General features: G+C 30.4%; 1 protein-coding gene across 3 annotated transcripts in view; it reads left to right on the top strand.

The window, feature by feature from the left end:
• MFS9 (major facilitator superfamily transporter 9) overlaps window positions 1-26,136 on the top strand; it is a 57,541-nt gene extending 31,405 nt beyond the window's left edge. Inside the window, exons 2-10 of one of the 3 annotated variants that reach the window (XM_075377488.1) lie at window positions 2,652-2,820; window positions 6,265-6,498; window positions 8,090-8,264; window positions 9,795-9,925; window positions 11,238-11,358; window positions 14,515-14,648; window positions 16,943-17,085; window positions 21,454-21,574; window positions 25,032-26,136. In XM_075377488.1, the coding sequence (XP_075233603.1) occupies window positions 2,652-2,820; window positions 6,265-6,498; window positions 8,090-8,264; window positions 9,795-9,925; window positions 11,238-11,358; window positions 14,515-14,648; window positions 16,943-17,085; window positions 21,454-21,574; window positions 25,032-25,220 (1,417 nt within the window). In that variant the 3' untranslated portion in view covers window positions 25,221-26,136. Of the gene's footprint in view, window positions 1-2,641; window positions 2,821-4,057; window positions 4,412-6,264; window positions 6,499-8,089; window positions 8,265-9,794; window positions 9,926-11,237; window positions 11,359-14,514; window positions 14,649-16,942; window positions 17,086-21,453; window positions 21,575-25,031 lie in introns of those variants that run through there. The other 2 variants (XM_075377489.1, XM_075377490.1) reach the window with 2 other exon arrangements.
• The last annotated feature ends 542 nt before the right edge of the window (window positions 26,137-26,678 follow it).

Raw genomic sequence — 26,678 nt, 5'->3', positions numbered from 1 at the left:
TCTATTTTTATGTAAATATGTGCTGTCGTCTGTTGCTGCTTTTATAAGAGTGTCATCTTCAATTCTGTCTAAAAATTGATCAAGTGGGAATTCTTTTATACTTTTATATATAAAATCTCCACAAAATGTCCAAACCTTTACTATTATTATTTGAATTAAATTTCTTGATTTCCACTATTTCCAAATTTGTCTGAATAGCAGATACAGAATTGTTTGTTATTAATAAGATGGTCAGCAAAAAATTGGGTTTATCTAATGGGGGAAAATATATGAATTTTCTAGAACTTATTCAATTTTTTGATTTATTCATAAATACTAATTTTCCCCCTTCAATTATAAATAAAAATGACCACCCGCATGTGCACCTTCTTCAGTCTATTAAATTAAATGCCAAAATAAACATTTTTCCTAAGTTTCATTGTGCTTTAACTAGTTCCTTGTTAAAAGTCTATTTTTATTGTACATGATAGATTTTTTAATAAGATTACTTTGAGATAATTTATCACTCTATCATTATTTCCAAAATTGGTATTTAAAGAAATCTAGTGGAACTTCCAGTGGAAGTTTGTTTTCTGTAGACATACAAATTAAGGCCACTCAAGTACCAAGCGTAAAAAAAAAATATATGATAAATGATTGTTATACATGTTATTTCTCGCAGTGTAAACTAGTGTGGATGAGAGGGATTGACAAAATTCAACACAACACAAATCGGAGTGAAAGGTTGTGTTGTGAACAAATATTAAAATTTATGATTACACAGCTTGTATTTTGATAGAATGTGAAACTTTTTTGTCACGTTATTGAATTATTATTATATATTTAAAATGTAACAAATTTATTCTATGTTGTTTTTTTAATTTATTGATTTAAAGTTAAATTCGTTTCTTAATTTTTATTATGTTATTTTTGTTTAACCCTGTTGTTCTTTCCGGGTAAATATCGCAAAAGATTTTTTCCTTCAGTTAATGTTCAGAAAATGTTAATTCAATTCTGAAATTTGTATTCATGCTCTTCTTATGGTATAAGTGCACACTAAGGAAGATTTTTTTTAAATTCCAACTGTAAACGGTCAAAATGGGGTAACATTACAATTTACTCTTTTTTTTATTTTCTCAATAACAAATTAAGATATCAGCTTCATTTTTTGTGTTTGCAATCTTCATATAAATATCTAAAAATCAATTTTAAGTTTTCTTGAGATTCGACTTGAAAGGGAGAAGAAAGGTAGAAAATTTGAAGAATGATTTCAAACTTTTCCCATTTCCAACAATACTAAATGATATATTCACTCGATTTTGGATTGTACATGCTCTTCAGGTTAATATGTAAAATCATTTTTGTGGTTTTCTAGAATTTCAATTTTTTAAGGGGTGTGAGGTGTATGGTACAGCATCTTAACCAACACAGCCACTAAAATAAAAAGAAAAAACCCAGCCACCATCACCGGTGGCTGGGTGGCTGGGTCACCTGTCACCGTTATTGTGTGTGTGATGTGACAGGCTGCACCTGCCTCCGGTAACCTAACCAAAAGTCATAGATTAAAAAATTAAATTTAAAAAAATGAGAAACGGGATATGGTTACCTCTAAGTGGTGCTTGTCAGGTAACACTAAGAACCAAGCAAAATACATTTTTATCTGTATAAAGGATTAGTAACCAGCTATAACTACTGCTCTGAAGATGGAGGTAGACAATTTTGTAACTCGCATTCTTCAGAATATTTAAACTGTACTGACCAAATTGTTGCTCTGAAAAAAAAAAATACAATATGCTGATAATTTTTATAAATTGAGGAGGCTTTAATTTTTGTTTATCATTATTATTCTTACAAGTGAGTTTAATCAACACAGTGAGGTCTAGAGGGCAGAGCCCTGATTGGTTAAACATACCCTGACCATGATAGGAAACGCAAGTGACAATATAGCGTGGGTAAAACCATGACAGAGATACTAGTTTATAAATAAATCACTTTCAAATTACATGGAGATGATTATACTTCAGAGATTTTTTTTAGTGTTCATTTTGCAGCTCCTTCCATAGTAAAGTTGTAAACACCATGTGACTTAAAAATTTAGAAAACCCATTCTGTCAAATAATATATATATATATATATTTGTTTAATCTGTGTTATATTTGTTTATTTAACTCATTGTTTTGTAAAATTTAGTGATTGTAAATTTCATATTTTTTAAGATTGTTAACAACTAATGTTTTTTATCAGTATGAAATTTTCAAATTTCTGCCTTAATACATGAATTTTATTCCTGTAAGCTGATTAGCAAAGGTTTATTCTATGTTAATTTGTAATGTCTGTTATGTGTTTTTATCTGTGGGTGAATGTTCATCTGTCTGACATAATTTACAAAGAATTTAGTACAATTAATGCAATTGAATCTTTGTTTTTCTCGTTTGCTATGATCATCAGAGTATATTATTTGAATGTATACTGAAGCAGTTTCCTAATGTTTTTAAGATGAGTATCATTAAAGGGCTTCATTTCTTTATGGTGTTCAACAAATCTGTCCTCAACATTAATATCCAAAACCAAAATTGTCTATTATAGTAAGATTTATTATTAATTTCCAGCTAATTATTAAATATAAATAATGTATATAATTAGTGATGCTGTACGATAACAGTTTGTTTCAGACAGATGCCATGGAGGTTAAAATTTTGGGAACAGCGTCGTCATATGGTAGCTGTACTTGCATTCTTTGGATTTTTTAATATTTACTCTTTAAGAGTGAATTTAAGTATTGCAATTGTTGCAATGAATTCAGTGTATGACGTTACATTATCTAATGGTACAGTTATTAAGGTAAATAAAATTTTGTTTATGTGTTATTTTTGATAAATTTCTATCCGAAGTGTTTATATGTTCTCTTTTATACAATACTGTACGAGGGCTATTCAAAAAGTAAGGAACGTTCCACTTGACGCCGCTAGGCGCACGCCAATCGCGTATATATTGGTGTGATCGTGCTCGGCACCTCAGTCCAAAACATCGCGTTGCGGACGATCTTTGGAGCTCCGTGGTTCGTCAGGAACGCCACTCTCCGTTCTGATGCGAGATTTCAATCCGTGTCCGAGGTGGGGGTGGCGCAGGCGCGCAGACTGTTCGGGAGAGCGGCTGTGTCCGAACACAGTCATCTTCGGGACATCTGCCGAGAGGACCCAACTCCGACAGTTGTAAGGAAGCGGCCTCACGCCGTACTGGACGAACCACCGTGATGGTGCGGTGCGGTAGCCGAAAATCGACAAACCAGGCTTAGGGGCCTCCATATCGCATGAGCCATAAATGGAATAGTGCGTCAGACGCGTTTCCGGGGTCGCGAGTGAAAAGTTTTCGCGAGTTATATAGTTTGAAGACGTCAAACACGGTAAGTCGCGCATAAAACAAAAACGCGGTCTAAATTTAAAAAAACTTACAGTAAGACAAAATATCCCAGCAATTGCGACTCCTCCGGAAAAGGGGACGCATTGCTCCCTCCTTATAGCTAGTGCCCCGTTGTGGCGTATTCCTGCTAGCCTATTAAAGAGTTAGCACCGAAAGGACTTCAGTGGACGGTCTGAAGGGGAATTACGTCGGGAGGACAGGCTTTATAAGCCTAGCCTTCCGCGGTCGGCCCATGAAATGGGTTCGATAACGCTGGTTTAACAACGGATTGGAATGCAATTAAATCCGTCTTAAATTCACTAAAATAATAATAGACAAAACTTGAAAAATTAGATCCGAGATTAAAAAATAACCCTTTTAAAAACAAGCCCGATTAGAATGATCCAGCAGCAAGGGACTCTGTCCAGGTTCTGCGATAAAGTAGGGAGTAATAGACTCCTGCCAACTTTGCATTCCATTCCATTCCATTCCCGGCACCTCAGTCAGCGTCCAGCCGTGACAACGGGAACATCTCCGGACTGCCCGTTTTTTTTAATATACAAATTTGAAACGTGTGCTGCAATCGAAAATCCCGTCAGTTGTGAGGTGCGGTCTGTTATTCGTTTTTGTTGGCAAAAAACTTAAAACCAATAGAAATTCATCGGGAAGTGTACGGGAACAACGTAATGAGTGAACGTTTTGTCAGGAAGTGGTGCATTCAGTTTAAAAATGGCTGAACAAACGTTCACGATAAACAGAAGAGTGGACATCCGAGCATTGTGACTGACGATCTGGTCTCTAAAGTTGACGAAAAGATTTGTGAAAACCGCCGTTTCACAATAACTGAGCTTTCTCCATGTTTCCCATAAGTTTCACGGACTTTATTGTTTGAAATTATTTCACAGAAGCTAGGCTACCGTCACAGAGCTCCAAGTACGCGTCACTGAGTGGTTGAGATCACAGGCGGCAGAATTCTATGACACAGGAATTTTAAAGTTTGTCCACCGCTATGATAAGTGCCTGAATTTGTATGGTGATTATATTGAAAAGTAGTATTTTAGTCCCTCTTTTACATGTATATAATAAAAAGTTTTTCTTGTACTTGGTTTTTTAAAATTCCAAAACGTTCCTTACTTTCTGAATAGCCCTCGTAGTTACTAAACACTTATATATCAGAATAAGTTGAAAGAATATCGTTGTGTTTCTCTCATACTCATCTTTAATCTGCAAATCCTAAGCCTGAACATAGGCTTATTCTCTTTCACCCCTGAAAAGTGCAAATATTGATCTTTACACACATTTAGTTAAACATTTAATTTCAAGCTGTAGGGAACTATAATGAGTGAGAAAAAACAATAGATTAACTAATTTGACTTGATGGTTTGTGACTTTATTAAATCAGATAAAGGTCTATCATACCCATCATAAGTGATAAGTGAAATTAGTTATCATGCTGAAACTGAAGTTGTTAGGAAGGACTGGCAGGCTTCATTATTGAATTAAACAAGAAAGTGGTTTTATGACTTTTTTACTAAATTCAATAAATTGCAAGAAAGTTTGCAATTTATTTTTACTTCTATTTGTGGAATTTGAAATCTGATGATTACCATGATTAAGAAGAAAAAATAAGTTCACTTTCCTTTAATCACAAAAGAAAAAAAAATGATTACAAAATGTATGCTTCTCGAAAGGCTCATTAAACTAGTTTAGAGATGAACGTGCTACGTTGGTAATTTGATATGAGTGAAAAAGTATTACAAAACACTTTCACAACAACTCTGATCAAAAAGAATCCCAGTTTGTACTTAGCTGAACTGATCTTTTTGATAAATTCTTGTTATATGCTCTAATATACATGCAGGGGTTTAGTTTTTTATATTATGTATAATGATTACATTTCTGATTACCTGGCTAACTAGTGCTTGTTATAACATAGTGAGCTCTGCAATATACATTTTTATTTCAATAATGTGAAGTGGAGTGGCCACTATTCTGTACGAATATTTATCATTATTCCAAACTCTGGATTTGATAAGCTAGGAATAACTGACCACTATTTTATAATTCAATAAATTAAGAACTGTAATCACGATTATATGCAATTAGCCTCTATTCTGTGGTAAGACTAGACTCAATTCTATAATGCTTGGTAGGATAACTGTCAAACATTTCTCTAGTGCTTTAAATTTGTACAACAGTTGATGGTAATGATGTTTGCTAAATACTCTTTATACTGATGATTGTATTTATAATCATAAATTGCATCAATATAGAGTACCAGAAAGACAGGCAGTGGTGGATTCTGCCCAACAAAGTGGTGTACAATGAGTTAAAACCAATTACTGATGCCACGTGTAAGAGGAGACTAGGATTCTTTGAACATATCATGAAGATGCAAGATTCAAGACTTCTGAAACAGCTTGTACAGTACAATCTCGACTTGAAGAATATCAAGACAGGATGCATATGGATCAGAGAAATAAGAGAGGATCTGTAGGAAATCGGCCTTATACCATAAGAAACCAGATGAGAGAAAATTAAACAAGAAAATCAAGAAAAAAAACACTCACTTCATACTCACAAGAAAAAACTCACAACATGAACATTTTCAACACTAGAAAGTGCACAAAGATCAGAACATTTGAAAAAGTATTGGAGGACTACAAGAACCAAACAGTCCCATCAAAGAGACTTGGATAATTGACTGACTAAAGTGATCCTGTGCGGTCAGAAAAGATAATAATAATCATAAATAATTATGAATTTTAGGTATACACAATTTACTATAAGTGTCATATATTCTAAAAATTTTAAATTTGTTCTCTAGTAAATTATATTTTGTGGTTTTATTCTTTATTTATGGTTTGTGTATTTTTTTTAATTCAGGAGCGAGATTTTGACTGGGACTCAAAGATACAAGGTCTTGTTTTGAGCTCATTTTTCTACGGTTACATTTTTACGCAGTTATTGGGAGGATGGATGGGTGCTCGTTATGGAGGTGCTACCGTATATGTAATCGGTGTTTTTAGTACTGCTTTATTGACACTGATCACCCCTTTACTTGCTAATATTAGTGTGTACCTTCTAGTTGTATTAAGAATAATTGAAGGATTTTTTGAGGTAAGTTACTTTATTTGAATGTCTAATGTATTCATTTAACTTCTGTCAACAGAAACTGCATGTTTGATGTTCCACAGAACAAAAGCTTGTTTTATATTGGAAATTAAGGCCAATTTAATATTATATGTTAAAATGACACTTAATTTTTTGAATATATTTTCACTGTATTATATTAAGTACTTACAATACTTCATTGGTTCCTATTTTCCAGGTTTCTCTAGATTGGGCCATTCATGATACATTTCCATTTATATCTCTTGATTTTCTTCACTTCATAAACTTTTCTTTCAGTTTCCTCCATCAAAATATCACAGCACTTTTGTCTGGTGTTTTTCTTTTCCTTTCAGTCTACTTTTTCTCTTCTGCTTCTTATGCTATTTTTGATAGATTTCCTAAGGGAAAGAGGGAAAAATTGGAAAAGGGAAACATTGAAAAAGGCAAAAGGAAAGAAGGGGAAAATGGGGTAAAGGAAGGGAAGGGTAAAGGAGGAAAATATGGGAAGAGAAATGGTGAAAGGGAAATAATGGAAAGATAAATGGGGGAAGGGGAGGAAAAGGAGGGATATGGCGATGGGAAAAGGGATGGAGAAAGGGGTTATGGTAAAAATGAAGATGGGAAAAGGGAAATGGGGAGAGGGGAAAAGGGGAAAGGGTAAAAGGGTTTTTATGCACATTGTGCTTAAAAACCGTATTTAGTTTACCAAATAAATAATAAAATGTCAATACAAATAACATTTTTTAGTATTATTAGATAATAACTTAATAAAATGTCTGCTTCAAAATATTATAGTCCAATGGTGCTTAATTAAAATTTTTATGTAAACAGAAACAAATACATAATTAGGTTTTACTAGTTTACCTTCTCTTCCGCCCTTCCAGCGTGTTCTTGGACAGATTTGGCAATCAAAGAGTCCTTGCTTTCTGCCATCTCTTGATCACTACTGAAAAAACAACTAAACCACTTTCATATTCCTTCCACTGACTAAACTAGAAAAGGGAACAAGTAAGGAACGTTCCATACACACATGGAGTAAAAAAACTACCTTCCACCAGCATGCCAGGGTCAGCACTGCGGGAGCAACAGTGCTCTCTTTCCCTCGCAGCCTCATGTGAGCATATGCACAGCAGCCAAACACCATGCCACTGGAACTGTGAAGCGCACAGTTTCATACAAAGATTTTTATATCTTTATCATAAACTGGAGAGATACATAAGCTTGTACATAAGAATTAAAAAAAAAGGACTCATATTAAATGTTATCAATAATATCAAGTAGAAATAGGGAGTGGTAGCATCTTGGCCTTTCATCTGGAGGTCCTGGGTTCAAATCCCAGTCAGATATGGCATTTTTCATATGCTACAAAATTTCAAATTCATATTCCAATGCAGAAGCTTCAAGTTTATATGGAAAATTAGTCATTAAAAAAAAATCATAGAAGATAAACTGGTTCAAATCAAACTGATCTGGCCAAGATATCAATCACTTATTGTCACACTATCTTTTTTGTGATTAAGATTGCTTTAACTATAATTTTAGAATTTTCTTTATTAATTCATCTGATTTTCTGTTATAATTTACTGTTTCTTTTCAGGGGGTTACATACCCGTGTATTCATGCTGTGTGGGCAAAGTGGGCACCAATATCTGAAAGATCACAAATGGCATCTTTGGCATTCTCAGGTAGTTTTGTTGGAACTGTGGTAGTAATGCCAGTTTGTGGACTGATTGCCAAGTACTGGGGATGGGCCTTTGTTTTCTATATTACTGGTACGGTAAATTCTGTTCTAAATTGTACATTTATTTAAATGTAAAAATAATATTTCTATTATTTAAAATTTTCTAGTAAAACAGTTACTACATAATATTTACTATAATTTAAATAGCGCAGTTTTGATCATAAAATAATTTGTAAAGATCTTTATGAAGATTACAAAGTGTAGTCACTTTGTAATGTACTATGTGAATAAGTGTTACATATATGTTGATGTAGAGAAATATTTTATCCTCAAATATTAAAATCACCAAATTTAAAAATCTTCATAGTTGCATTATTTATTTTGGAAAGGAGATGGTACAATGAAGGAATGTTTACTGTAACGGTTTTTGTGCATTCCCACAGGAACTAATCTAGTAAATCTTAGTGACTCTAACGTACTCCAGAATCTTCTCAACCAGGTTAGAAATGTTGATACTTCCCAAAAGACTTAATATTCAGGAACTGTTCAAGGATTCAGTAATGTATGAATGATGTATTTTGGAATCTGTAAACTGATGTTGAACTGTATATAGAATGTCATCCTAGATAAAGGAATTGTACTTTCGTGCTTCCAGAATGGTCCATGTCCAGCAGTGAAGAATGGAACCTTCCTCAAGTTATTTTATCCATCTCGATGGACAAGTTTAAAAGAGATTTTTAGAGTGGTAAATAACCATCTTTCCCAGACTTTCTCAGGAATTTTTTTATTACTTGTGTACTCATCGTAAAGGGAATGACTAAGAATTTCTATTCTTTTTGTAAATTAATCTACTGTAGAAAAGATCTCAGAGATTATGATGGGAAGAGATTCTCCCTTCTTTGTAAGCACATCAGTTCTTTTATTGGTGTATATTATATATTTACACTGTATAGGTGACCTGGTATCATCTACTGCAGCTCTAATTTATTGTGGTCAGAGTGTAAGCAAATCATGGCATTACTCCCATACTACTTCAGAATTAACTGAAGTTTCATCAGTATAGATGAAAGTGTGATTGCCACTGCAGTCATCTCACTATGTTGATTAATACAGAAAATAGCGTAAAGTTTTTATCCTGGGAGTATAATGGATATTTACAAGGGTTAATTAATAATTAAGAAGTTTTCAAGAAGCTAGAGTTTAATCTAGCCCCTGTCTGATTATTAACATATTTATTTGTCAAATCTACACCATAGATTTCATTTGATATGCAATCAATGAGTATGAGAATTTTTGGTCCCAGAAAATATTTGCCATCACTTTCTGGGTGTAAAGTTGGCTTGAATTTCTCTAGTTTTGAATTAGTTCCTGAATGGTATGCTACTCTTTTCATAGCATTTACTTTGGGTAATTTTATGACAGATATTTAACACATTTGCTTACTAAAAAAATGTGACTGAAGTACTGAGAAAACCAGTAAGACTGATGACTTCAGTTAGAAATAAAATTATTATTTTATTTTGTCACTGGGTGTTATGCATATTTATTCTAGGTTGTGTTTTACACAAGACCCTAATGTTACTATTATTAGAAAATTTCTAAAGCACCTATCATGTTTTAGGTTTTGTAGCACTAATTTGGTGTGCAATTTGGTGGAAATTGGTTGAAAATGATCCAGCTGATGATACCAGTATTAGTCCAGAAGAGTTAAAATACATACAAGAATCAATGAGTACTCATCAAAATTCAGAGGTTAGTAATAATTACAGTAAAGTTATAATAAATCATATAGTTTAGTTTAAAAGTAAATGTAGTATTCATACGAGTAATACTATGTAGTATTCAATATGCTCATATTTCTTTACAATACTTTCATGTTGCTACAATGTCTGTTATTTCTCTTTTACTAGGTTGAAGAAAGTTTTGTAGGGTTTAGAAATTGGCAGCATATCTAAAATTCACTGAATTAATATAATCATTCATTAGATTCATGGTTCATTAATTTTCCCTAAGAAAGTGTTGAGAAATTCAATTTTCTTTCACTTTTTATCTCTTGAAGTTTTTAGCTATAATGAATTTTAGAGAGAGGGCTAAATATTAAAAAATAATTTTACCACTGAACAAAAGTATATTTTGCATTTAAAACAAACATATCTGAGGAAAGTGTTTCTACAAAAGTTACTAAAAAGTTCTTTTTTTTAATTTTACCTCTTGAAGTATTTTGTTAGACTACCTTCTCAGTCAGAAAATTTACCTTGGCTGACTCTTCCCTCTGAAACAGCTTTCATTATTCAAGTAGTCTTTCTCTGAACTGAAATTCATACCATAGACCCAGATCACTTCAATTCTCTTTTCTCAACTAAATTTGTTAGAGGGTTCTAATAGAGTATCATTCTTTCAATAATAATTGTGTTAAGCATGGAATTATATAATTATAGTTAATACACACAAAAAACGACTTACCAGCAATTGAATTTGATGCATTCAAGTGCTTTTGAAATTAAATTCAATCTTCAGGAACTCATATAAATAGGGTGGATAAGAGAGTTCCTGAAGATGGAATTTAATTTCAAAAGCGCTTGAATGCATTGAATTCAATTGTTGATAAGCGGGTTTTTGTGTATATTAATTAATTATATCATTCTTTCATTTTGGATTTTATCCTATTATGTCATACCTACTGGAGCCATTACTTGTTTTGAACTTCAACTTCTTTTGAAGTTTTGATATTCCTTATTCCATATCTCATAGTAATTTTCTTATTCAGATTTTTTTTTTCTCTATAACTCCTGTCCTTTAATAAGCCTTATTTGAGTGTGTTAGTAACTAGCCCTCAACACCAGTTGCTTTTTGGCAGTGTACCAGCTAAAGAGTAGAAATAGTAAACAATTTTACATTTTCTTGTTTTTCAATTTCTAGTTCACATTTCATCTGGTCAAAAAATTCATGTTTTTGGGGGAGGGAAGAGAATTAATCACAGAAATAGCGACTGATAGTGTTTTTATTGAACCTTAATTTAATTTCATTTAGTTTTCTTTCCTATTAATTTGTTTTTTCTTTTTAGATTGTACATCCTTGGAAGAAAATTGCTACCTCGATGCCAGTTTGGGCTGTTGTTAGTGCTCATTTCTGTGAGAATTGGGGCTTTTATACACTTCTAACTCAGTTACCGACTTTTATGAAAGGTATGGTGGGTGAGCCACTTATACTTTTTTTAAAAATCAATAGGCTACAAATTTTGATTTTGTTTTTAATTACAGAAACTTCTTTATTGGAATATTGAGCCATATTAACTGTTAGTAAAGAACATTCTTTGACAGCAACAATAATATTAATGTCATCTCTAACGAATAAATTCTGTAACGGATTTTACTTTATATAAGTTTTATGTTTGTATGTAGCAAAATTCTCAATTGTAATTGAAAGTGATGAAGGTTTTGAAAACATTTTATTTATTAAATTTGTTGTTTTCTTAAGATTTATAATCTAGCTTCTGTTCCAGCTATCTATATGAAAAATCTGGTGTGGACACCACATGACTTCCTTGTACACCTATTAAATTACATATAACATTTTTTGCTGCACTTTATTTAAACTTATTTCATTTGAAAGTGAGATACGATCCTCCAATTCTTTAATAAAGTGGACAGTTACACAATTGCATTGTGGTGTACACCACATTGACCCACCGGGTTGGTCTAGTGGTGAACGCGTCTTCCCAAATCATCTGATTTGGAAGTCGAGAGTTCCAGCGTTCAAATCCTAGTAAAGCCAGCTATTTTTACACGGATTTGAATACTAGATTGTGGATACCGGTGTTCTTTGGTGGTTGGGTTTCAATTAACCACACATCTCAGGAATGGTCGAACTGAGAATGTACAAGACTACATACACTTCATTTACACTCATACATAACATCTTCATTCATCCTCTGAAGAATTATCTAAACGGTAGTTACCGGAGGCTAAACAGGAAAGAAAGAAGGTGTACACCACATTGCATCAGGTTTTTTTGCAGAATCCCTATCAGCATTTTATATTTTAATTTTGTTTCACGTCGCTCGAGTAATTATGTGGTTTAAGTGAAAACATGTCAGATTTGTAGCTATGCATGCATCAGTTTGAATCCGACTTCATATACATATTTATTTAAAAAATTTTTTTTTTTAATTTAAATATATTGATTTATTAATAATCATTAATCTCTGTAAAAAATTTTTAATTAAAATGAAAAGTACATAAAATTTTATTTCACTAATAACTGATTTTTTTTCATATCTTTTTTGTATTGTTATTATTGATTTATTATTTATTATTAAATTTTTTTTACAGAGGTTAATAATTATTAATAAAAATATATTTAAATTAAAAAAAAAAAAGTTAAAAAAAAAATATAATTGTATGAAGTTGAATTCGAACCGATGTGCCATCCCCTTGTAAGATCCAAATATTTTATTAATTAAAATTTTATTGGCTATAACTCTGGAATCAATGAAAATAAGTACCACTTATGATATATCGTTAAAAAGCTCTCAATGAGGGCGTATTACTGCAGTTAAGAAAAAATCCAAAATCCAAATTTATTTAGTGGTCTGACTGTATACACATTTTGGCCCAGTCGATTGTAGTCAAAAGGGGAGGTGGCAAATAGATGTTACAATAGTCCTAAATACAAAATTTCAACATTTTACGGCTAATAGTTTTTGAGATATGCAAAATACATACGTACAGACGTCACACTGAAACTAGTCAAAATGGATTCAGGGATGGTCAAAATGGATATTTCAATTGAAATCTGAAAACCAGAATTTTTTGCAATTACAAAACATCCTTTACGTTGTACATGGAAGTAAAAAATGATAAAATACTTGACTTTCATTTGAAAGGTTTTGGGTTTCAATCCTGGATTTTTTTTCTTATGGTCTAAAATTTCATACTATATTATTTGTATTATACCATATCTTGATTATATTTTTACCAAAAATAAGGAACTTTTTATTGGATTTACCAAGTTGTGTAAAATGAATTGTTGAATAGTAATTGAGTTATTAAGAAAAAATTTTCAAGTGAAATTTTTGCTTAATTTATTTACAACCACTTGACATAAAATAGTACAATATATTTAGAATGTAAGTTTAGGGAAAATCTTTCTGCAATTATACTTAGATTACTGGATACGGTAGGCCTTTGTTTATGTAAACGTTATTCTTTATTTTTTACTGGAAAAGTATGTTTCCTTGTGGGATACTTCTCTCAAGATAGGCCAAATACTTTATTTATTATTATCGAATATACATATTCGATATATATATATATATATATATAAACATCTATATCAATATCAAATATATTATTAGAAGGTAATGAAAGTTTCAAAAAATATCTGAACATATTAGAACCACAAAAAATTATATTTTATGTGGGTAGTTTTTTACAGTTACAGAATAAAAAAAATACAGAAATCAATTATAGTTACTATTATTAACATTGATTGCTGCTAAAATATTATCATTGATTGATGTATAAATAAAAAAAAAATGTATTTACAAATTTAAATTCAAACATAAAATGATTAACTACAAATTGCTTATGAGAAGATAATATATTTAAGTCAGTATTACATTAAGATATATTATTTATTTCAAATCTTAATATTTGATATACTGTTTTAACATTCTCAAACCTAAATATGAAATCTGACTACATTCAATCTATGATCAGATGTAGAAGTAATCAATTGAAAGGATTTTTAAATTAATAACTATTTTCTGTTTACTTTTATATTGAATATTATTATTACTTCATTAATATATTTTTTTTAAACTTAAGTTGTAATTAAAAGTTAAGACTGAAGATCAACCAAGGCTAGAAAGTTGTCACTTAGTTGGGAGTTCTGTTATATTACTTTATTAGGCAGTCAGTCAATAAGATAGAGTGAATGCTATGTTTGAGTAGTTTAGAAAGATCTATAAATACATATCTCTTTGCTCATCTTTATTTTATCTATTAGTTGCTGTTTATTTAGCTTTGTCAGTTACCTGAATAATTTTGAATGGTACCTTTATAGTAAGAGGTGGTAAAAATAAAATGATAATATCTTGCTTTTCATGTATTTTAATTTCTGTCAAAGCTAAACAATTAACAGCAGGTTAATAAAATAAACATACTTTTTTTACACAAAAATTGAGTTTAAAGAGCCAGGATGCAATCTTATGTAGTTTATATTATAAATCAGAAAGAAAAAAAAACATTACTATATAAATAAGTAACTTCCCCATACAAAAAGTATTAGTAATTTTTTTAATAGCAGATTTTTCAAGTAAACTTGTCTATTGTTCACAGATACTTTAAATTTTGATCTGCAGTCAGCTGGTTTTGCATCATCATTACCTTATTTGGTAATGGCAATAATAATGCAGTTTGCTGGTCGATTAGCCGATAATCTTCGTAACAAAAATATTCTCTCTACAACCATGGTACTGTATTAATTATTTTAAGCGTTTTATTTATGCTTTCTCACAAATAATCTCATGTTGATTAATTTGGAACAGCTTGACTACTAGATGTTGATTGATCTAAACAGCTACATTGTTCAAAAAATCAAAAACATATTTTAGTTTAGTAGAAATAACACAAAATTTAATCTTATGATGCAATTAAAGGATGCAATGAGTCTCTTACAGAAAGAATAAATAGGGATAATAAAACCCAAAATAATAAAAATAAAAGAGAAAAAGGCTTATTCAAAACAAGTAAAAGAAATAGAATTATTAATTAAAAATTAAGTTAATCTGTAAGCTAAGCATTTACGTACAACCAATTTTGAATTTTTTGAATATAAAAGGGTGGAAGTACAAACAATTATAAAAACGCTATGTTCAGAAATTACATAAACAAGTATGTTCTTAGATAAAGGATAAAGAATAATAAAAATAATAACTTAATAGAAATAATTATATTTTTTTAATGATCTGAAAGTAAAAAATTACTTTCAGTTCATTACTGCATAGTAATATTTTTAAATCATGATATTTTTATCATTAACTCTACTGTCATTCAAAAAAATTAAATAATATATTGACAAAAAACTAATTCAATACATTTCCATTTAAAAACATAAAATTTTAATTGTCTCCAATATTAATATTCAAAAATGAATTTTATGCCTACAAAAAAATTGTAGAAGATATTGAAAAAACACAGTGGTAAAAAATAAATATATAAACAAAAAAATCCTCAGTAATTGGGATGAGGATACATTAAAAAATGTGGATTTCAGTAATGCAGGGTAAATTTTTAATTAATTCCTCGATACAAAGATTATAATTATTATACTGATAATATTTTTAAGATTCATTTTATTCCTCTGTTCTATTAAATTATAATTAAATACTATTAAATAAACCACCTAGTACAGAATGTTGAGATAAGACTTCAATCATGGCTGAAGATGTGGGATCTCACAAAAGTAATTTCATGAAAACTTAACATAAGATATGTCTTATCTTAAGATTCTGAACTAGGTGGTAAAAGAATTTAAATGTGAATGTAAGAATTTAAATTTAATTAAAAGAACTTAAATCGAAATAAAAGAATTTAAATATAAATTAAAATGTCAGTAAGCTAATGTATTTTCAGTCAGCAATCATTTAATATGTCATTTAATATATCATTTAAAATCATTTTGGATTTTTGAGATGATTTATCTGTTGTAGCACTTTTTGGGAGTCCTGAGCATTTTTCCATTTTGAATGGATGTACAATCTCATTTAAATTCAGGAGCCCACTTTTTTACCATTGAAAATAAGAATCTTTAAAATGGATTCTTGCTATTTTTATATGTCCATCTGGATTAAACCTTTTAAAAGATAATACCGTATAACAGCTTGAATTTCAATTTCATAAATTCCTGAGAAAATTTCTGAACTGGTTTGCTTTACATGAGTAGCACAAACAAGCAACTAAAGCTTGCGTCTGAAACTTCACAGTATGCCACCTAAAGAATCATTCTTGACCCGTACATAGTCTTTATAATATCATAATATATGTGCCACTTTTGTGTCAGGCTGATAACTTTCCAAACAACCCAGGTATTTATACATTGTATAAGAGAAGAAAACGTGCTGCTTCCATTGTGAATTATGATATTACTACTTTCCTTGAAATTATGGCTGGTTTGACTAATTAATTACATATGAATTGATTTTGAACACTCCTTTGGGCTGGTTATTTGTCTTGTTTCATGGTTCTTTTGTACATAAATTATCCTTTTCTCATTTTTATACCTTTTATTTATTTATGATCCCTGGCTGTTCTGTGGGTTTTGACTTGACTGACCATTGTTGATTTTGACTTGACAGAATTTATGCCAAGGATTTGGGGACCAATAGCTATACTACATAGGATGTGAATTTTGGTATACTACTGAAGAGATTCTATTTTTTTCTGGTAGTTAAGGTCTAGGGTAACCTAGGGTTGAGGTAATAGTTTAATAAAATTGAGGCCAATACATTTATAAACTGGTTCAGAAAAAAATAAATAGAAATAGATATTTTCCATATCCATGCATGAGACATTTATTTAAAAAATAAAATTACTGATAATTTTATCTTCTATAATTTGAGTGCCTAAATTTAAATAATCCTTTCATATTGTATTTATTTTTTTCATTAATATTTAGGGTTAATTTAATTCTTTCTTCTCGTTTATTCATATCTATGTTAGTTTTGAATTATTATTTTGATATGCTTTTTTTCATTTTTATTTTCAGGTTAGGAAAGTGTTCAACTGTTCAGCATTTATTAGCCAAACAATTTTCATGGTATTAGCTGGATATCTTTTAACACCTACAGGTGTTATAATATGTCTTGTGCTGGCTGTTGGTCTTGGTGCATTTGCCTGGCCGGCCTTTGGGTAAATATTTTTTACATTTACTTTTTTTTAATTTAATAACATTCAGAAAGATTTAATTGCATATTAATATGAAACCTATGTTACAAATTGGTTATATTTCTTTAATTATAAATATGTTAGATTATATACATATAAAAAGATGCATTCTTATGAAGTCATTATATATAAATCAATCACATTTTTCATTGTGATACATGGTTTCATCACATTTTTTATGATGGAAAGTTTATCTATGTTTGAAAAACATACATTTATTATATTTACTTTACAGATGGTTGTGTTTGAAAATAGTAATAAAAATTTTTTCTTATGTTAATGTATTTATATTGCATTAGATCTAATTTATTGTTTTAATAGGGTATTACAACAATCAGTTAAAATCACATTAGGGAATTATTTCTTTAACTTGGAAGAAATACAATAAAGAGATAATTTAACTTTTGAGATTTATTTAAAAAGTACAATATTTTTCTGATAAATAAACTCTATTAATAATTATTTAATTGTTGAAAAGAATGATTAACTTTCATTCAAATTATCTTCAAATTTTCTTAATGACAAAAATGTGATGGCTTTTCAAATTTTAACAATCTTGACTTTTAAATAAAAATTTAATTACAATTTTAGTCTTGTTTTTAAAATATTAATAATATAAACAGAAATATTTATTAACATAAACAAATTTTTATGTCTTGATTTCTTTAATTTCCTTCACCACTGATTTTCCAATTTTTTTAAATTTAATTAGATTTATAATGTTATTAAAAAAATATCAAATATTTGTAAGGTTATTATTATTATTAATTTTTTTTTTATTACAAATGCAAAAATCAATTAAACCATAGAAAAAAAAAATGCGTAATAGTTCAATCAATATTAGTAATTAAATATAAATGATCCGACTTATTAAACAGTAGATATAAAGCACAGTGTGGATACCGCTGTTCTTTGGTGTCCTCAAGTCTCAGGAATGGTTGACCTGATACTGTACAAGACTACTTTTCATTTACATTCATACATATCTTTCTCATTCATCTTCTGAAGTAATACCTTTCGGTGGATCCGGAGGCTAAACAGAAAAAAAGGTAAAAAAAAAAAAAAAAAGTAGTAGAAAGTTCCATTCTACAGGATGTTCGGAAAGTTGCTGTCCATTGAAATTATGGAACCGTAATGACGAAACTTTCTTAATTATTACATTCTATTTTTATTTTATTGTTTTATAGAAACGGATATTACAATAACTGAAACAGTTTATAAAAGGTATTGAAAATGACCTCCTCCAACATTAATACAATATTGCACACGTTTCAGTTTGTTTTGAAACACTTAACCAGCTGATGTACTGGAATGTCTACTACATATGCCATTATTGCGGTTTCTAGTTCGTCAGTCGTGCGTGGTCTGTTGCGATACGCTGCTTGTTTCGCTGCTGTCCATAAAAAGTAATCTGGGGGAGTCAGATCGGGCGATTTGGAGGCTACAAACTCTTCAGAATGATTCGTTCCCTAAAGACATTTCGTAAAAAGTCATTGACCATGTGTGCATTGTGGCCATCTTGTTGGAACCAACCGTGGTTGATTTCCACTTCTGTTAACTGACTAATGAGGTTAAAATAGCACTGAGTTAATGCAGCAGTTAATAACGACCACTGTAATTGAATTTTCAAAAAAAAGATTGGATAAACAATGCGCCTTCTACTCACACCGACTCGGCTCCAATTTTCGCTTCATGTAAAAAATGTTCGTGTAATTCACGGATGTTAATTAATAACTACAGTCGTGTATTTTATGAATTAATATACTCACCCAGATCAAACTACGCTTCATCAGTAAAAAACGTAATGTCGAAGATACCTACGGAATTTTGGCCAATAAAAAGTTTAAACCATTGACAATAATTTAGTCTTTTGGCATGATCTGTAGGTTTCAGTTCTTGAACAGACATTACTTTGTAAGAGATAAATTTCAGTTCTTTTCTTACTGCTTTATGTATGGTAGCAAGTCCGATATCTTGCTGCTGTGCTAACTTACGCATTGACTTTGATGTACTTTCGCCCGTAGCGTCCGAAATATCAAGCAACATCTGTTTGTTTAGTTTGTTTTCTACTTCGGTCAGCGTCTTCAACAAAGCCTGTTGTTCGACATTTTTCGATAAGAGTTGAAATTGAATTGTGGTGAGGAACAGGAGGAATATTTGGAAACTTTTCAGTAAAGTTGTACTTCACTAAATCAACATACTGTCATCTTCACGAAATTTAACAAGAAAAATACGTTCCTCTACTGAAGAACCATTACTTTTCTCGCAAATACTGATCCGATAAACTAAACAACACGAAACGAAGCACGTTCAATCACAACTCAACAACTGACGTCTTAGGTTTATTATTGAACAACGGTGAACGAATCCACAGGGCAACAAACCTAACACCGATAGAACAGAACGCACCACATAATTCTAAAGCATACAGCACAGCGACTTTCCGAACATATTGTATACAATTATATTCAACTGTACATTATGATTTAATAATTCATTACTTTTCTAATTGAAGGTGAAAGTACATGTATAGATTTGCAAGAATTATTGAGTATTTTTAACTAAATCTTCTGCCAAAAACAAATTTTCCTACTGTAAAATTAAAACTAAAGTTCAAATTTAAAAGATCCTTTACTTTATTCTCTTAGAGCATTTCTTATATTAACCTTACTAATTGTGTGAGAATCCTTCTTAACAACATTTAAAAAAAGAGAAAATTCTCAATTCAACCAGTGTGAATTATTATTATTATTTTTACTTTTCCGTCTATTGCTTTAGAAGGGAAAGTATTGTAGTCGATCCAATTTGGGCATATGCGGTTTTCACCGGATCTTGACGTTTTGAACCTAAGAAACCCCAAAAACTGAATGGAAATTTTCCGGATGTTCGTGTGTACGCGCCCGTGTGTGTGTTCGATGTTGCACTCCTTACATCCCCGAACTACTGGACCGATTTTGACCAAACTTAGTCAGATTATTTCTATAAATGGACCAGTGATGCCATTCAATTTTCAACTTAAAAAAGGTCAAGGGGGTGAGGCTGTAAAGGAGGTCATCATCTCGAGATTTCGCGTAATTAAGGTATTATTTTTCTTAGGCACATTTGTTAACAATTAAAAAATAATAATATTTACAAAAACAGTTTTTTGCAAAGTCGCATCCCCATAATAAAGAATGTTCTAAATAAACTAGTGGCTAAGTGGTTATACTGTTATGTTGTGACGTCACAGGTGAGCGGTAGAATTAAATAAATGAATAATATTTAAACCGTAAAAATTGATTTAATGTGGCCGCTAGTACCGTTTCACCCGCGCGAATGAAATACGGTAGTGCGCGCGCTTTAGTTAGAATCATTGAATTAAATAATAAAAAATATTATATTTAAATAAAATGATAAATATTTTTAATTAAATCATGAGTGTATGTGTGTGTAAGCCGTGCATTAGGAAAAAGCCGCGGGACAGGAAACTCCTACAACTGGTGTCAGCTTTTTTCTTTTTTTTTTTTGTTCAAGCCAGACTCTTCGCTGAAAACGGATTGATTTTTATGATTAATTTTTCACTTGTGTAGAGGAAGTTTCTCTGATGGGGATTTTTATCCTAAGTGGTAAAATCAATGAATGGTTTTTGGAGGGAAAAATTACATTGCCTATAAAGACTATTTAAAGTTATTTTTCACTTACTTGTTTTCACTGTTGTATAGTTTGTTCTGTTTAGATTATATATGTATCTCTTACTCCGATATTTCAAAGGATATTTTCATATGAAAATTCAAGAAAATTATTTAGAAAACACAGGGTAAAAAAGGAATATATATTTTTGAATTCCAGGAGTGGGATCTTAGCTTATGCTAAAGAGCAATCTTTACATTATTTTTCCGCATTCATTTCTTATTTTTATGAAGAATATAAATATATCTAATGGCTTATTTTATATTGATAATGTTTTATATTTGACTATTCATATTAAAAGTAGAATAGAAAATTCTAACTTTTTCAATTCTTCTTTAAATTTCTACTTTTTAAAGTTCCAACAATATAATAATTTTGTAAAGTTATTGGTGGGTTGTTTTTAATTTCAGTTGAATTTCTAAAAATCAAAATACGGGAATTGAAAAATATTATTTTTTATTTTTTAAGGTATTTCTTTGAAGTAGGTTTTTTATTTTTTAAAGATGTGTCTCTCAATTAAACTAATATTAAAATAATAATATTTATTATATCATATGAATTTTTTATATTGAAATAGAAGGCATGTAGCTATAATAAATTGATTTTAGCGGTAATTTACTACAGCTTACATAGTATAACATTAATTTAATTCTAATTTTACAGTGTCAATCATCTAGATTTAGCACCACAACATGCCAGTGTTCTAATGGGTTTCTCGAATACGTTTGCTACATTGCCCGGCATAGTGAGCCCACTTATTACTGGTTTTGTGGTTACTGATAAGGTGAGATTTATTTTGAATTCTAATTAATTTATTTCTGTTTCAGGAATATATATATATTATAGATGACCCTGTCAATCTCCTTACAAGACATTTGTTGGGGCACTAGATACTCCACAGAAATTCTTGAAACTAAGGTTATTTGTTACAGAAAATATAGGGATACGTACTACTTAAATTCATACTTTTAAAGTGTGTTTAAACTTTAAAGTGAACACAGCCTGGAAATATATATATATATTTTTTCATTAACATATCGAATGCTTCCTATGATTTTTACTTGATTTTTCAAGCGGTTTCAAAATGTTTTCCTATTAATTTTCATTTTTGAAATCAGGAAGGAATCACAGAGGAATAAAATCCAGTCAATCAAAAGAAACAATTACAGTCTTTTTGTAGTTAAATACAGAGAGATCAAAACTCATGTACATAATAATAAAAAAAAATGAGACATTAAATAATAATATTTAAATTCACAAACATATGCTCAAAACGGCTGCCTCAATCAGTAATGCTTATACAAACTCTTTTTACCATATTTGAGTCTATTTTGTGGAGCACATATATACTGATGTTGTTAATCTGCATTGTTATGTTCATCTTTAGTTACTGTGTGTGGCCTGTTTTTATAGACCTTTCCTTTAAGATAACCCTACAGGAAGAAATCTGGAGATGTCAAATCGAGTGAATGTTGGGCCCATAATCCTATAGAGATTATACACTCGCCAAAAAACTCATGCAAGAAATGCACTGTTTCATTAGATGTGTGACATATGGCTCTGTCCTGTTGGAACCAACAATCATGTTCATCATCTTCAAGAAGCGCAATAAACTGTGTAATGATGTCTTGGTACACAACACTGTTCACTATACTTCAAAGAAAATGGGTCCCGCTATTAGACGACACACCACACTCCCATTTTCTGAGAGTGTAAAAGGTTTTCATGTAACACATGTGAATCTTCAGTTGACCAAATTCTAGTGTCTTGACTGTTCACATAGCCAATAAGGTGAAACCATGCCTCATCAGTAAAGAAAACATTCAAGCTCTACAATTCAATGTTTGGCAACAAATGACCAAAACCATGTACAGTATACTATGCACTTTTCTTTATCTGGCTCCTTCAATTCCTCAACACTGTGAACATGATATGCATGAAAGTGTAACTGCTTCATCGCTCTCTGAGCACTTTCATATGAAATCGGAGAGTTCGCTGATAGTCTCTCAAGCTTTTTGAAGGCAAATGCTGCATTACATTCTTAACCTCAGCTTAGCATCAGTAGGTCTCCCAGTTCTCTTCTTGTCTGCAACTGATTTTCATTCTCTAAAACAAGCAATTAATTATGTTATGGTCAAATTGATAGGCCACATCCAGTTATTTCCCATGAAATTCGTATACAACATGTACATAAGAACGACTTGAAAATAATGTTCAATAATGAAATTTGTTGCTCTTGGGAAAACGACATGTTAACCAAGCAATAAAAAAAGCACTACTACAAGCATCGTATGATCAATCCACATCACAATGGCGTCTATGTTTATGGTTGTTAGTACCAATAGTGCTATCTTGCAGTAGCTGGTAGAACTTTTTCAACTATACTAATTATAGTAACTTAAATTTTGATGTGTATGAATATTGGATTTCTCTGTACTAGTGTATGAGACTGTATGTATTCATACAATGCTGCTGTAGCTAGTTTTCTGACCATTAAGACTTCATGCCATTTCACAGCTGCTTTAGAAGTTTTAAGTTTCTATTGATTAAAGTTCCATGGTAGCCATGATCCAAGTTTCCATTGATTATCTAGGCTTAAGGAAAACGTCATTGAGGGTCATGCTAACAATGTCAAAGTTATTATTAGAATGCACTGTTTCTAGAAACTCTGAAATGTATGTTATAATAGTAGTTTTTTAATGTGTATTTTCTCAAGAGGAAATTTATACAACACTACAGTTTCTTTCCCTTTCCTCAAGTGAAAATTCAGTTTGAAACTAGAAACAAAGAAAATGTTTTAGAGAAAACAAAATTTTCCACTACTACAAACAGTAAAATTTAAAATAAATTTCCCAAAGAAATAAATAAATTCCTTATCTCTTAAGGGATGAGGGTTTTGTTTTGTTGTTCAGTTAATTTTTTTTTTGAGAAAAAATAAATTCCTCTTTTGAAAAAACTTTCATGAAAAAATTTGGTAATTGTTACCAATACAGGATTCTGAAGGTTAATTTAAATCAATATATTTATTCCTTTTAAACTAAATTTAACATTCTGAATAAAAATTATTAAAAAAAGTTGAGTCTACTGTAAATTCTCATTCCCAATATGAAAAGTCGTTTTGGTGAAACAGTTTGTCTAAGATTTATGAAAGTAGTATTTTTCATGATAATTTTTTGATTTTCTCTCAAATGTTCTTTGGTTATTCTTTAGAATACAATAGTTCATTATGTATTTTATTTTAAATTAAGTGATCATGATTTAGAGTTGTGATGAAATTTTAATTAATGAAATATTTGGATCTTACAAGGAGAAGGCACATCGGTTCAAATCAGACTTCATTTCCTTTTCTTTTTTTTAACTTTTTTTAAATTTAAATATATTTATTAATAATTATAACCTCTGATTGTAAAACGGTTTTACGATAAATAATAATTCAATAATAACAATAAAAAAAATAAAAAAATATGAGAAGTTATTAATGAAATAAAATTTTATGGACTTTTCATTTTAAAAAAAGTGTTTATATACGAGGGATCTCTCTAAAGTAAAGACCTTGGGAAATTTCTCTTCTTAAGGTTGGCGAACCAGTGTCGTTCATGGCCACGCTAGTAATGAACACAACAAACTGTTGTCTAAAAGATATTTCTTTGATGATTGCGTGTGAGTTATTACGTAATAAAATAAGTTGGAAAGTCGATGTTGCCGCCGACTGTGAAATACGTAGTCATATATTTTTTAAACCATCAAAACGTTAAGCCGGCTGAAATTCATAGGCAGTTGGTTGCTGTGTACGGTGATAATGTAATGAATGAATGAAACGTCCGAAAATGATGGAAAGTTTTAGAAATAACAGAATTAACGTGCACGATGAAGACCATCCGGAGAGACCCTCGATAATCACCATGAACTTGTTGAAACGCGTCGATGATGAAATCAGAAAAGATCGTCGCTCAACGATTTCCGACCAGGCTCTTCTTTTTCCTGATGTTTCAAGAGGGTATATCGAAGCTAGTGTATCGCTATGATAAATGTCTTAATTCATGTGGCGATTGTATAGAGAAGTAGTAGTAAGGTATGTATTTTAAGAGAAATAAAAAATATTTCCAAAGTTTTCAGAATAGATTTTTTTACAATAAACTGTCTTTATGTTAGAGATAACCTCTTGTAATTTAACAGGCATGCAAGGAAGTCAGTGTGGTGTCCACATCAGATTTTTCTATTGACATTTCTTTTGTTTTCAGAAAGCGTCTCAGTGGCAGGTAGTATTTTTCATAGCTGGTGCCATATATTTATCTGGTGCTATATTTTATGGTACATTTGCATCTGGTGAACTGCAGGAATGGGCTAAGGAAAAACCAGCAGAACAGATAAAACTTGAAACAACTAATAAACGTAGTTATGATAATAAAGCTATTGTGAATGATGTATAATAGATCGTAATTTAAAATTTATTTATTTATTTACAATAGTTCACTGAACATATACATAAAGTACTTATGCTCATATAGATCTAGACCTTACAATATATTTGGACATGAAGTGGAATACATCTGTAAAAAATTAACTTAGTTAAAATATCAATTAAAATATGGTGTCATTGTCTATAAATACATTATAAAAGTTTTACGGGTAACTAATGGATAAAAATTAAGACTAATTTCAAATAAATTCATCTGGATTCACACTGAAGTTATATTCTGCTTGTATGGCTGCTTGATTTAGCCATTTTGTTAGGGTTTACTGGTCAGTAAGCTGGTAACAACAGTTGGTGTTTATCATCTCCTATGCTGGAGGTAACATATCTATAATATTCAAATTAATGTTTATTCTCCCAGTAAAACACATCCAGTAATAACATCATACATTTTCTCCCATAGAAAATAATTCTAAGTGCAAATAATTCTTTAAATCAATAATTAATACAAGAATATTTACATTGTTGTTATTTTTATTTATTTTCTGAAGTGTTATTACCAGGATGCCAATTATGTAGATATCATACCCCTGGATGAATTATTTGTACTACACTTACTCACTTAAGTAAGTATGAACACTTCGTCAGTGTGCATATCATAAAAGCTAATTTTGATATCATTTGATGACTATATACAATATTTCACTGATTCTTATTCCTAAGTCTTTCAGTTGAGGAAACTACTGAATTTGTTAACTAGATCATTCTGTAGAAGTATTATTTTGTGCATCTAATTATTTTGTTAAAAATAAAATAAAAATGTTGTTTATTATAATGCTCTTTATGACTGTAAATACTGATTAGGTTTTTAAATTGATTTTCTGCTGGCAGAAAAATTTAGTTTAAGGCATCTTTTTTATTAAATATATTTCTTTAAATTGAACTTTTCAGTGTTTACTCTTTTTGAAACAATCCTGGGGATTCCAAAAAAGCATTTATTATATACTATTTTCTATAAGAGAAAAGTGAACTAAGGTATCTATTTATTGATACTACATTCATTTCATTTGCATTGATATAATTAAAAATCCCCTGAGGAAAAAATTTGTGGCAAAATTATAAAGAGGCTGAAAAATGTTAATTTTAATTCAGAAATGGATAAGCATCTCCATTTCTATTAGTTCTGATATCATTCAAATAAAACAGTTTGTCAAAAATCTTTGTGAAAATAGAATGCTCATTTAAAAAAAAATAATTAAAATGGAGCAAATGGTGACAAATAGAGTTAATGTTCCATTTTAGTTCCATTTGTTCCATTTTATTAATAATAAAATTGAATATTTGTTTTTTCTTATAACTACATAATTACTTTAGAAAAAGCAAATAAATTTCATTAAGAAAAAAGGGAACTCTGAGGTTTGAGCTTGAATTACTTTGAAAGTTCATTTAGTGAGAAGCTATGTCTTCACTATTC

The sequence above is a fragment of the Lycorma delicatula genome, chromosome 10, assembly GCF_047948215.1.
Source record: "Lycorma delicatula isolate Av1 chromosome 10, ASM4794821v1, whole genome shotgun sequence".
NCBI classification, from domain to species: Eukaryota; Metazoa; Arthropoda; class Insecta; order Hemiptera; family Fulgoridae; genus Lycorma; species Lycorma delicatula.
Note: the sequence above shows the minus strand (reverse complement) of the source record. Positions and strands in the feature narration are given on the sequence as shown.